Source organism: Falco biarmicus, chromosome 2 (assembly GCF_023638135.1).
Source record: "Falco biarmicus isolate bFalBia1 chromosome 2, bFalBia1.pri, whole genome shotgun sequence".
In the NCBI taxonomy this organism is placed as follows: Eukaryota; Metazoa; Chordata; class Aves; order Falconiformes; family Falconidae; genus Falco; species Falco biarmicus.
In genome coordinates this window covers 114,861,969-114,876,100 of record NC_079289.1, presented here as the reverse complement: position 1 = coordinate 114,876,100, position 14,132 = coordinate 114,861,969, and the positions used below count along the sequence as shown (strand labels likewise).

Here is a 14,132-nt window from a genome sequence, read left to right as displayed (position 1 = left end):
TTCATTTGTCAGTTACAGTGTTTTGGCATGTACCAGTGCACTGCCTGATTAACAGTATTGTTTGCAAACTACTATAAAACTAAGTGACCAAGTAATTTTTTATTCTTCCCATGCTCTTTGCAGATTTCCACTGCTTACACAAGTGCTGTATAGCAAGCACTTCTCTTTATACGACACAGATAGGTCTTTATTAACAATAGCTGAAGCACAACATTGACCTGAACCACTGTCACCTATAATACAGTAGAGCAGAGAAGCTAATTCAGACTCAAAACGTTCACACCAAATGCTCTAGCTAGTTGTGCTATGAACTGCTAGCCTAGACCTTTCCTGAAAGTATTTATATCAAATGCACTGTGGAGTATTTTGTAGATAGGAGGAAATCTGCAAAGAAAAAAAAAAAATCAATACTATAAAATGTTAAATTACTAGAGAGCATTATATTGGCATATAACCTTTCAGTCAAGCAAAAGCTTTACAAGTATTCTGTAACCTTTATTCACTCAGTGAAGCAACCAAATTTAACATTTTATTTCATAAAAAGAAACAAACCCAAAGACAGAATCCAACCATTCAAAATGAGGGGCAGGGACCAGTTAATATCAAATAGCCATGTCCGCAATCTAATACCACTTCTGGGAAATAATATCCTGCCAGTTTATGGTTGACGAGGTATAACAAGAAAGAAGAAGATGTAATTCCTAAAAGGAATATCACATCAGAGAGATTTGCTATGAATAGTTTTCATGCGCCATGAACATTTATGGAAATTAGAATTCCAAACAGTCTAGAAAATGCTTTTAAGGAAATTTCAGTGATGCCTAAAATTGCAGTTTTCAGTACTTGCTGCTGATTCAGTTCCACTCAATCCAGAGACAGTTACAATTTAAGATGTAGTAAGAACTACAATTCAAAACAAACCGGTAACTACTTGTTAAATGACTATGTTAAATGACAACACCTTTTAACACATTTCAGAACCTCTAAGCAAATGTTTATTTTGCCAGCAAACGGAGTGAGGAATCAGAAATGGAAAGAAAAAACCCAGCTATTGCCACTTTCCCATTCAAAACTTAAAAGCAAAGTTACCTTATATCAAAACACCTATTAAGAGTAAGCTGTCCTAATTAGTCAATTGCCCACCTACTCTCCCTCCCAATGGGATCAGTGGTATCTGGAATATTATTTATGAGGGAAAACCACCATTATGTTTTACAGTTTGTTGTATCTGCTGTTTATTCCTAGCTTAAAAACTACAGCATCCTAAAACTAATGTAAAAAATTAATCAATGGTTCCAGTTTCCACTGAATGGGCCAAGCAGGGCAAGAATAGAAATTTGCTATTTTTTTCCTTAGGGACAAACGTGAAAATCTCCAGCAATTGTTCCATCTCTTTATAAATAAATAAAATAAAATAAATTCAAACATACTGAAAAGAACAGGCTCCTGAGATTTTGCGCTTATCTTAATTACTTGCAAATTACTCAAATGTTCCAATTGCATTCTACTAGAATATACATTCCGATAAAGAGACTTATCCCAACAAGCTGCCAGTACTGAACCATTTTTGTACTGAGTCTATTTTGAACGTGTGCTTTTTAAAACATGAAGATACGAAGTAATTCATTCATATGTAGAAGCTCAAATGCCTACCACATGGCATATTTTCTGGAACATACTAACAATATATTTGAATTATAATACATATGCAAAGGTATTGCTATTTCAAAGACAGGAATACCACCAGTGCCTGTGTTCTGTACAGAAATATGCAGAAATGAAATGATTTATGGAAAGCTGTTTACACACCTGCTCCATTCTGTAGTATGAATTCATGCTCCAATTCGGAAGTCACCAGCCAGAACCATGTTCTTCATTTGCTGGCTCTTTGCTACCATAATCAAACTTTCATCTACCACCACTTCATGCAAAATGACGGCTGAAAGCCTCTTGCTTTCCTTCTTCCACTTTCCAAAATGCTTCTCTAGTCACCCATCTTTTACAACACACCTCTATCTGGTCTTCCTACTAAACACCACTATATTAAAACTACTATTTCTATTAATCACTTTCCCTATCCTGTCACCCAGAAAAACAGCAGGTTTTATTTTCACCTCTAAAAGCAGCTAAAACAAACTCGGGGAACCCTGTCCTTGAAGCAGAGTGCCATGTTTTCATATTTATAGACTAGAGACTGAGTAAATAAAGTCTCATAACCGAGCACTTGTTATGAGTTACGTAAATGTACAAACATTGTAAAATGGAAATTCACATTCAAGTCTACCCATTCATAAACCCACTGCTACTGCCCCGACCTGCTCTCTCTGCACAGGAGCTTCCCCTCTCCCTGGACCTGTGCATGTTACACAAAGACTTGTTTTACAGTCACTTAAGTGTTCCAAAAGCAGTGCAAACTAGACAAGATGCTTACTAAGTGTGTAAACACATAGTACTGTTAAGTTTACTCCCGCAGGACTCCTGTAGACAATTTAAAGATGACACCCAGTCCCACACTAAAACCTGCATAGAGCAGTAAAGAATACTAGATAAAGTTTTGTTTGTTTCTGTGGGTTTGGAAGTTGGGGTAGGGCGTGTGTGACTGACTTAAAAAAAGACTCAGCAGCTCATCAACCATTAGAAAGTATCCAGCCTGTCAACAAATCAACCACCTCCACCCCTTTCAAGACTGAATATATGGAGAGTCTTAAGTCTGAAGTAACACTGGGAAAGAGGAAATGCTTTTAAGTGCTGGACTAAGAAATAACAACTTCAGCTTCATGCTAGCAGAATAAACTTTTACTTAGAAATTCAAGCAAATTCAAAGAAAAAGAGGAAAACATTTATTTCTGGTCAGCACACATTCTTTAAAATGCAGGACAGAAAATGCATCATAATTCCAGAAATGCTCTCTAGTGCATTATCATTATGCAACCCACAAAGTTTCAATGACAGTTTGAAGCAATTATTTTTATTATAAGACATACTCTCCTGGCCAGTGTAAGCTCCAGAATATACCATATACTTAAAAAAAAAAAAAAGAAAGATCAAAATGAACCCTTGGTAATGGTATGTGTGTTCTCTGGTGACTATTCCACTGTACCAAAGATCGTGGCAGCTAAAGTGGATTACACTGAATTGGAGTAGACCCCGTAATTTTTTGTATGCGTATTGTGAAAAACTTGAGATTGCAGTAGGCGGACACCAACACTAATATAAAATATAGGTGACTAAAAGCCTCTGCTAGTAAATTTTCTAGCATTCACTTATTCTAGAAATAGTATCTGGACTGTGTGTATTGTCACACTTCTGCTCACTGCTTGTTTCCTCTAAACACCGGACTAGTTGTAAGTTTTGAAAGGGCAAGAATGATATATTTAATGAATTTCAACTTACATCTTTAGCTTCTATGTCTTTCAGATACTAGATACTAATTTCTCACTTCTCCCAAGGATTTTGGCTGCAGCAGCCACAGAACACTGAAAGGCACACTTCTCCCTGGGAAACCCCCATCTCTCCTTTACTTCAGAACATCCAGTTTAAGGCTTGAAGATGCTGCCAGTCATCTTCTCCAATGACAAAGACCTTTATTTTTTTACCACAGAATATGTACAAGACAAAAGGTGAACTGATACAACAGCCACGGGATTTTAAAATCATGATGTCTGAACCCGTAGGCGTTTCAGATCACGTCAGCCTTTTCCACCCCGAATGTGAGGCCTAAAACTCACTTAAAACAGGTAAAAATAAACTCTCATACAAATAATTAAAGACTGTGGCATCTTTTCCTGCATAGAGATGGAAAAGGTCAAGTCAAAGCACAACCTGCTCTTTTACTACCTGAATAAGTTTCTGCCACTGACAGTGCAATATACTTTTTCCTTTCCCCCCCACAATAAGAATGTAAGGCTGTATTCAATACAGATTAGTTTCTTCAAGATATACAAACTTAAAAATCAGTATGTAGTACAATTTATTAATGAATAATGGAGTATCATGGTAGGTGAGCCCTGTCTATCCAAATACTTTTGAGAAGCAAAAAAATCACACTGCTGGCTGAAACACTGAGAATGTAGATTCCTACTGAAGGAGCCATTCTCTACTTCCTCCCATTATAGCAAGCAGAGAGTTCTACTACTCATTGCACTGATGCTACTACAGCCAAAACACAGTTGAAGAAGGCATGATGTTACTTATACTCCAAGAAGAGAACAATAAAAGTTTAGGGAAAAAACAAGCAATAATTTATTTCTACTTTAAAAGATTATACTGGTTATCCTCTTTGAGATTTCTTCTTCAGACAAAAATCTACAGTTGATGGTTTTACTCTTTCTTTAAACCACAGTTGCAGACACTTGGTAACTATAAAATACCTAGTCTCATTAAGGATGTGCAAGGAAAAAAAAAAAAAAAAAAAAAAAAAAGAGATTGAGATCAGTTAGTCACAACATCCTAAATCAAGATTGTTTCTTATGAAAACATTTTTCATAAACAATGACAAGATGGATTTCTTCTCACCAGACTGATGGAGCACAGGTTGAGCTGAGGCCCCTAAAGAAGGCCTTTGTTCATTATCAGGAGAGGACAACAATGAAGTTGAAGGGGGACTTCCTGTTGAAGATGATGTTGAAGGAGCTTGGGCTGACATTGTAGAAGAGGAAGATGATGGAAGTTGTTCAGAACCATCTACTTCCATTGCAGTTTCTGATTCTGTACTAGCTGGCACATTATTAGTAGCAGGAGCATCTGCCCGATTAGTCCCACCTTTGATTAAAAATAAAAAACAATAAAAAAAGCAGCAAGAAAAACAAGAGTCCAAAGGTAAACTTACTCTGTCTCTAAAGATCCCTTTGTATTACCATTCATATGGCAAACAGGTGTGCTCAGTCCTTCAGAGTGCACTAAAAATTCCTTAGTTTACACCTCAGAAAGGCTGATATTCACTCCCTGTACTTTCAGTACAAACATACTGTCTGTTGTAATTATTATTCCTGAAAAGAAGGAAATCACCTCTGGACCGTGATCTTCCTCGTCCTCGATTGCTTTGTGCAACTTCACTAGCTTCTTCAAACCACCTTGACAGCATGTCTGACATCCTCTGCATCAGAGAGACATTAGGACTTTGCTCCCCTGTAAAACAAATAAAGTTTTATCTACAAGTTCACAAAAGCGTTCGTTTCCCCCCCTCCCCCTCATTTTTTCCTTCATAGAAAAAACCAACCCTATGCTGTAAGCTACGGAACCAGTAACCCCCTGAACCATCTCTTTTTTCAGCAACAACAGTCCAGCAAGACTTGCCAGCTGAACCCAGCACCACATAAAAACCAACAACTCCTTTTCTGCTTTACAATTACCTGGGAGCTTTTGTACACACGATGTTGTGAAATTTGCGTCATTCAGTTTTAAATGCTGCTTGAATAAGTTAAGAAAGCCTAGATTTTATGTTTTTCCAGCTAATTGTAAAATAATACATTTTGTCATTAAACAATGCAAGAGAAAAAAAGACTAGCATAAAATTAGAACATGACGTTTTTAATATTTCCAGAAGGTTGTAATGTAATACAACTGCAGAGTTCTTCTAAGGTTTTTCATTTTCACACTTTCCGATCAAGATTCGGGACTGCAAAGACTCCCAAGCAGCACAATCTCTGACATACTTTCTTTCAACATAACTCAAAACATTTTCTTCTCATTTTATTTCTGGGTTTAGTACATATGAAAGAAAATTCATTTCAAGAAAGAAGATAGGAAAAATTCCATTCATGAAAGGCTGAAATAGAGTATTTGAATTTTTAAGGGTTTTTTATAGTCTGTGAAATGTGGTGGTTTGGAGGGGGTTGTTTGGTTTTTGGGTGGGTTTTTTTGTTTGTTTGTTTTGTTGATGTTTTTAAACAGAATGGCATCTTCCAATAGAAAACCATTCCACTGGACTGGACCATTTCACTCACATTGAAGTTAAGAGCTTCTGATGGCCCCTTAGCCTCTTTGGAGGTATCTGGTGTTTGAGCAACCTTTGGAAAAGTTTTGTAATTGAAAGACCTTAAAAAATAGAATCCCTGTGAAGTACTATTACTTATGAAAATATGTATGTGAAAAATATTTTAATATCCTGCATACAAAAGCTAACACTGAAAGATTCTGCAGCACGCTTGGGAAGAACATATACAGTGATACAGAAGAACAAGATCAGTGCTGCAACCTGCACAGATGTTATAAAAGCTGAAAGACTAATTGTCGTGACGGAGGGAAGACACAGTCACTCAATATGAGTGATCAGCAGACTTCGTTTATTGTCCCTTACAGTCACCTTTTATGCCTTCTTATAATTAGCTCATACATATTACAAAAGTTAAGCTCATTATTGGTTAGTTGCCTAAATACCAAGCCCGCCCCTAGTTTCTCTTCTGTAGTTATCTGTTCCCACCTGCAACATTCTTTTCCCACCAAAATCTTCCTGTTATTGTGTAACAAGAACAGCCAAAGACAGTGTATTTTTGCTTTACTTCAGATAAGCTGAGAGCGATGTGCATTTTTGTCCAGCCAGCTGGACGATGTCTATGTGACCCTTTTCAGCTAGCCAGTTATCCACAACTAATCAAATATCTGGCGCAACTGATGATCTTTCAGGACTGCAGACAATCTTCACTGGTACGATACAGCTTGAATATATCAGCACTAGACCTTGCTTTGGGATGATTTGCTTGAGTTTGAAAGACATCGTTGGGAATGGAGAAGGGAAGGGGACCACACCAACCCACTCCCACAAAAACAATGCCCCTCAGTCTGACCTCAGCGCCCTTGTCTATCCTCATTTCCAGACTGCAGGTCACTGAGCCTCCCCTGGGATCCCTCACTCCCTTCCCTGTACACCAGACAGAGGAGCTCTGACCTCAGGAGCTTAAAACACAAAAAATGGAATGCAACAGCTGAAGAAAACAGACAAAAGGTATTTAATGATGAGAAGAGAGAACAATGAATGGTTAACAGGAAAATAAGGCACAGGTCACCACATGCCTAACTAATGCAATATACCCATTCTCTCTCTGTCACTATACAGTTGTCTCAAACAATGCACAGTAAAGATATTGAAGCTTTGTTTTGAGAAAATAAAAATCTAGCCAAGGTCTATACTGCAGGAGTCCTTTTCTCAGGCTTCATTTCCTCACCAGCAGGTTTACTTGACATTATGGGGAAATGACAGCTAGAAGGACACTGGAAATATTTAACCGAGAAAGAATCTAGATAGAAAGTAACTTTGTGCAAAGGTAAAGCAGCAATTAATTTTGATCGGAAAAACCTGCAACAAAAGTGATAGCAAAAGTGCCCCTAACATGAGGGGCTATACAAATAAGATCTGTGGAACTAAGGCACTAAGTAAACAGAACATAAAACTGTTAACGATCAAATTCTGTGATATTAGAATTATAGGATGAAACAGAGCAGTTTAAAAGGAAAGAAAGTATTCCTTTACACAGCAGGCACTGAACTTCTCAAGTCTTTTGCCACAGGAAATACTATCAGCAGGTTCAAAAAAAGGATTACAGAAACTCAAGGCAAGAGAACCATATGCAGATTCTAACGCAACAGATGGGAGCGTACCCTCCAACGTTTCTAATCCACTAATTCCAAACACTGTGGGAGCAACAAAGGCAACAGACTAAGGTAAGAGTTCCCTCCCTAAACAGCATCTCCTATTGCCCGTGTAGGATACGGAATCGTACTCCACATGGACCATTAGTCTGACACAGCTAGACAATTTTATTGTAGTTTGAGGAATCAGGAGGATGAAAAAAACAACAGAAAACCCAGAAAGGTAAATGGTAGGCAGAGAAGCGAGACAGATTTAAGGGATCTAGAACAAATCCTTATACCCCCACGACCTGTCAGATTTAAACAAAAACACATCATTAAGTGGAGAGTAAGATGAGTGACAAAGCATCCCCCGTCCTGCTTTGGTGTCCCATTTTCTGTTACTAAAGCATAGCTTTCAGAATGCTCTATCTGCTGAAACCTCAAGTAATTGAGTTATACATTACAAACATGAAAATATAAGCATAACAATTTAGTCACTACATGTTTTATAAAAAAGTGAAAGGCACAGTATTAGTATCCTACTGCTCTGAATTTCAGTCCCCTAATGTAACTGTTATAGAGCATTTAATTTGTAACTCTGATTGCATATGAGGCTTGCCTACAAAAAGGGAAATAGGTATTTGTGTCACCGTATGACTAATGACAATGAAACAAGCTCCCCTTGATTTACATCAGACTACCTGAAGCAACAATTTTTCTGATTTAAAAATATTTTTAAATTTAGACATTTTTAACAATCACTGTAGAATAGCAGTTTGGTGTTAAATTCTAAGAAAACCATCTTAAGACCCGGCTGATTCTTAAAACATGGACAGTTTTGTTTGAAGCACAGGAATACCGAAGAAAAATTGGAAAATAAAACCCAAATCAACAACAAACAAACAAAAAAAAAATGACACAAGCAAAGACAACAACCTCCCTCCAAAAGGAAACACTTTACCATCTCTTTCTCGTTCACTCTCAGGCCTTGCTCTTGGTCCAGTATCCGACCAGTCCCCTCTTAGCCTCAAACGTTTAACAGGAGGTTGCCGTAACTAGGGGAAAAAAAAAAAAAAAAAAAAAAGGATGGGGTGAGGTGGAGAAGGGCATTACAAAGCTAAGCTATTTATTTCAGACAGTACAGAATTCTAAGTCTAAATTTAAATGTAGTATCTCCATTTTCTTAATTTTCATAAATTTGTGTCACAAAAAAATGGAATGTCAGTCATATGTTCAGATCAACTATGAATAAACACAAAACTGTAACAATAAGAATGCAAGAGTTTTAGCTACACCGAACTTCAACAGTCTAAATTAATCTCTCAGAGTAAGTGCAGCTTTTATTTTATGCAGTACTAACTCTACTATGTTAATTGAGGCTTTCCATACTGAACAGTAATTAAGGTTTTCCAGAATTCAGCCTGGATGCAAAAGTATTCACCCCTTCATGTTAAAACCTATATGGCAGCTTCAGTTTAATGAAATGTGCATTTGCATCTAAGCAAAAGGAAAAAAACAATCAGGCATTACTAAAACAAAGAAATTTTAAGAAAATATATTTTAGTTTATTTTTTAACCCATCTTTTTTTTAAAAAAAATTATAACGGGGGTTTTGCAGCAGGAAGTATAGTACAGGTACTATATAGGTAGTGTTACTTCCAGCAACTTGAAGGGATACAGCCAGAGCTTTGAACATTCACAAAGGCAGTTTGGAGCTTGAAATTACGTGTATTGGCTGAGTATTCCTGGCTTTTTTTAAAAAAAAAGGTGAATAATTGTGCTGACAATTTTAAATTAAACTCAAAACCCCTGTGGTGAAAGCATGTTAAAGTATTATCTTTCAGGAGCCAGCAGATTCAGAAAGCCAGCTTTACATTTCTTCTACTCTATACAACTTAAAGCCAGGCTGGAATAAAAATAGCATTTCAGGAAAATCAAGCAGCAAGAAAAGATTACAGGACACATTCCATGCCTACAAAGGAAAAGAATATGTAAGATCTGTTATTAATAGGTGGCCACAATCATGTCTCTCTACAGTGACTGGGCAGTCAGTTCACCACCAAATTACTTCACATCAGGTTAATGTTACACAGAAGAGAGGGAGAAGTGCAGGACCATCAGGGCATCCCACTTCTTCTGGGTTCCTCTTTGCTCGCTCCTGCCTCAGTGAGGTAACAGTGTAACTCACCTGGACATTCCTCCTCAGTCCTACGAATTTACACCCCCTCCTGATCAACAATATTTGTACCAGTAATAGCAGCCTGTGGCCCAATAAATAAGAGCATGGTCATTGCTAGTAACGTGCCACAGGTTTAATATGAAGCTAACAACGCAAGCCTCACACTTGTCGGGCTTTGCCTGGACTTCACTTGGAGCGTTCTGTTAGCTCATTCAGCTGCAACAGCAATTTCCAGTGATTGTTCACAGAAAGAAAAAAAAAGGATGTTTATCACCGAATTTGTTTTAGTTTTACTGAGACTTGCATAGAAGTGTAGCATACAATCACCTGTTAACAGTTTCGGTACATACAGGAACGTTAGCTAGTTAGTTAGCTTTAGAAAAAAGAACTACTGATGACCACAGGACACCCGATGCAGCACCAAGTAGTACAGGCAGAGGGGCTGACAGCAGATACCCTGCAGGTGTGGGCACAGGAGGGTACCAGGGAGACACCTTCTCAGCAACCCAGCCGTGGCTGTTTACTGTAAAGGTTGGACCCAAGCAACAATTGGTTTAGGGATAACAAGGACAAAGAACAAGCAGTTAAAAGTAAAACCGTGCCACACTGGCTGACTAATAAAGAAAACAGGTAATGTAAAATGTGTTGAAAAACATAAAACAGCCTCCAAGTAGATTCTAAGAAAAAAACAGGAAGAAAACATCAGCATCATGCTTCTCCCAGCAAAGAGGAGGAAGAAATCACCATCACTATCATCACACTCATCCTCCAGGTGGAGACAGCAGGATGTTGACAACTCATTGTAAACTCCCTTGAAGCCCCTGTCTCAGACTAAAGGTAATGAATTCACCAAGCAGAGGAGCTTCTGAAAGGGTGAGAGCATAATGCCAGAGAAAATAGTGGATGGTTGGAGCAGTGCGGGAGGGGGAAGAGATGTATAATTTCACTGTGGCTAAAGAGATTTGTTCTACACTGATCAGAAAATTTAGACTGGAAGGGTCAGCATCATTGCAGCTGAGCTGATAATAAACAACTGCTTGTGTTTTGGTTACACAGCTGAAACTTTTAATACTGTTCAGTACCAGTGGCTTACCTCCTCAATCTAAACATTTTGTACCCCCTCGTCTCTGTCATTAAATGGTAACTTTAAACAAAGTATTTATACTTGATTTCAAAGAATATGCTTTTGGTGGCATGGAAAATAATAGAGAATACACCTCTGTTACACCTATGTTACGAGAGTGACATACCACCCTTGCTGGTCTTAGAACCTGAGGTTCATGTAGATGCCTTCTCATCTTTAGGAGAGGAAAACCAGACAAGAAAGAAAACCAGAGCAACAAAATATTGTAAATAAATAAATAAATACAGTGTACACGTGCAATCTACTTGTCACATCTCAGTCTATGAACATCAACATTAATTCAAGATTAATTTAAAGGGAAATACAACCGATGTAAGTGTGTCACAAGAAAAAAAAAAAAAAACACACATGAAAACAGGTCATCTTAATCACTTGCCTCTTCCCGTCTCTCTTCAGCAGAAGGAACTTTAAGTTCTCGTGCCGTGTCATCCTTGGGATCAAACAAGTATATGTAATCCGATGAGTAGCTAACAAGGATCTCTTGACCATCTTCACTATAACAGAGAGATGTTACTCTGCAGGATTTGTTATTGAGATGAGGAGGAACAAAACGTGCCACCATTCCAACAGTGCCCCTACCAGCATAATTCCCTATATTAAAAAAAAAAAAAAAAAAGGAGTGCAGGGGGAAGAAAGAAACCATATATTTACTATGGGAATTTTTCAACATCTTCAATATACTTATTTAACATCCAACAAAAGATGATTAGAAAAAAAGCTAAGTATCCTGTAGCTTCTACATTAAATTGGATCTGAGTAATGACATATCAGATCTTACTGGTATTCTGTATTTTTGTTTACAAACACTACATACATCATTAAAAAAAAAAAAAAAAAAAGAGATGAACACACACAGAGAAATATATTTATATATCACATACACATCACATGACAGTATGGTTGCTATCTGTCAAATGTAGTACAAATGGAAATTTTGGAACCCAAGAACTTTTACACAATAATAATGCAAATCTGTATCTACACACAAATTAGAAAGGAATTAATTATATGAAACCTTAAAAGTTTAGGACACACATCTCCTCTTTTCTACCCAAAATGTTTTTAAAAATAGTAGTTTTTCTTTGAGACATAATAGTGCTGTCACTTTGAAACTACAGAAATATACAATACATTGGACATACCATGCTTCCCTGACAACTCACCTCCATTCCACACACTAAAACTATCTTAAATTCTAGAATTATAGTTTGTGAGCAAATAAAAGTTACCTCTAAGAAGATCCAACATTCAGAAAAACAGACTGTTCCAAAACCTCATAATTTGCCATGTAACTGTTTCCCACATGGCATACCTGTTGTGGCTTAGTATGCGCCACAGTCTGCCCTTGACCACAGAACAATTCAGAATTTATCATCTCACACTATAGCAGGACTGAAACAGAATGTTTTAAGTGAAAATCAATAGTTTGCTCACAAGTCATAGAATACTTCACCTCTAAAAAAAAAATAACAACCAAAAGCCAAACACACAGCCCCAAAACAAACAACAGAACCCTATACCACTACATCCAGAAAAATTAAGAGTCTTCAACATTTTGTCTTTTCCTTCCTTTACTCCCTAGGCCAGCATACCTGAGTTCATCTTAGTCCTGTATTGTTACAGCACAAGAGAGGTACGTAGTACCTTTACATCAACCCCCCCCCCCCCCCCGAATCTGTTTCTCAGGCAGCTGCCACAGATTTTTGCTGACCACTGTGATGAAAGGAAGAAATCTTATAAGAATGTTAGCACGATGAGAGGGCTATTTTTATGTTTATTGAGTGATCTGTACTCTTTCCTTGCTCCTCCATCACAATCATCAACAGGAAAATGCTGCAAGAAATGACAGATTCTGTGACACTAATTACTTGTATGAATGTGTATGCACAGCTATGTATATTAATTCATACGTGTCCAAACAAACAGTGATCATACACTGTAAGAAAGAGCTATGTTAAAACTACATAACACTTTTGCATGTCACCTGAATTTTTTGTTATAAAATCCTTAGGTACGCATTGGAAGCATGTTAGCTTTCACCTGAAGGATTTGTAGCTTCTCAGTAAAAATACGGTAGCTATAACAACAACTACTGCAAAGGTAAGCATACTGCATGATATTGTAGAGTTCATAAGATCTCTTCCCATAAGAAGCAATGCATTCCAGCTTGGCAGAGTACAAGAAGAAAAGAACTACAGTAAAATTCAGGTGGACCACTGCAGGCTGCTATCATTAGCTTTCTGGAATCTCGGAATCACATATTTCAAGACAAAAGAAGAGACATGACAAAATGTCTTTTTCTGCATTCAGTGTATCACATATCCTAAGATGGATGAAGAGATTAAGTTTACTTACCTGAAGATTTCTGTATTAGCAAGTATTAAAGTGAAACGATTCTGTTATTTACAAAGCATAGTCCTCAGTGAAGAAAGCTACGCTACATTCGATACTACACTTCAGTCATTCACCACCCATTTTGGAAAAAAAGAATCTGAAACAGGATCTGCAAATGGTTAGAAAAGCTTACTGTAAGGTATGGTTCCTACCTGTTGCTCTTGTACCGAGCATTCGCCGATCATATATTCTCACTGAGCTATCAGAACAACCCACTGCAAGATAGTAGGGGATTGGTGGACAGATAGCGACAGAAGTGGCAGCACGCCGACAGTTTATTAAAATATCCTGGAACAAACAAAAATACAGCATTTAAATAATAGCTCTGAAAGTTTGAAACATAATTCTATTTTTTACTTCAGGACACAAGCCTATTAGTCGGGGAGGTTTTGAGAAAACTAGGTTTGCCCCTGTGAAGGTAGGTTGTAAATATGTGAAAGAGAAAAGCCACTGCAGGGAAGGAAAACTATCAGAGGAAGAAATACAGCAGGAGATCAACTAAAAAAGAAAGCAAACAAACCAAAACAAACCACAGAAACAAACAACAGAAACATTTAAGGATAGATAAACATAACAACTACAGATCTATAAACTAGCTTGCACCTTGGATTTTCTTAAAATTCAACAGTAATCTATGTTTCCATAAGAGTACCACATACACAGAAACAGTTTAAATTGATTTAAAGGATCAGAATAGATTTCATCCATTGGCAGATAATTGGATAAAGGGGCAGGTCTGTAGGGGCCCGGGGAGGGAACCTATAGGTGTGCACGTATAGGGGGAGTGTATAGAGGAGCTGTATGGGGTGTGGAGGGGGGACTTGTAGAGTTGTGTCGGGAGGGGAG

General features: G+C 37.6%; 1 protein-coding gene across 4 annotated transcripts in view; it reads right to left on the bottom strand.

Moving 5' to 3' along the window:
- Nucleotides 1-14,132, bottom strand: part of DCAF6 (DDB1 and CUL4 associated factor 6) — a 90,619-nt gene that overhangs the window by 42,424 nt on the left and 34,063 nt on the right. For all 4 annotated transcript variants that reach the window (XM_056327759.1, XM_056327756.1, XM_056327757.1 and 1 more), the window contains exons 6-10: nucleotides 13,439-13,574; nucleotides 11,269-11,483; nucleotides 8,531-8,624; nucleotides 5,008-5,127; nucleotides 4,516-4,761 (exon numbers count right to left, since the gene is read on the bottom strand). In XM_056327759.1, the coding sequence (XP_056183734.1) occupies nucleotides 4,516-4,761; nucleotides 5,008-5,127; nucleotides 8,531-8,624; nucleotides 11,269-11,483; nucleotides 13,439-13,574 (811 nt within the window). The remainder of the gene's footprint in view (nucleotides 1-4,515; nucleotides 4,762-5,007; nucleotides 5,128-8,530; nucleotides 8,625-11,268; nucleotides 11,484-13,438; nucleotides 13,575-14,132) is intronic.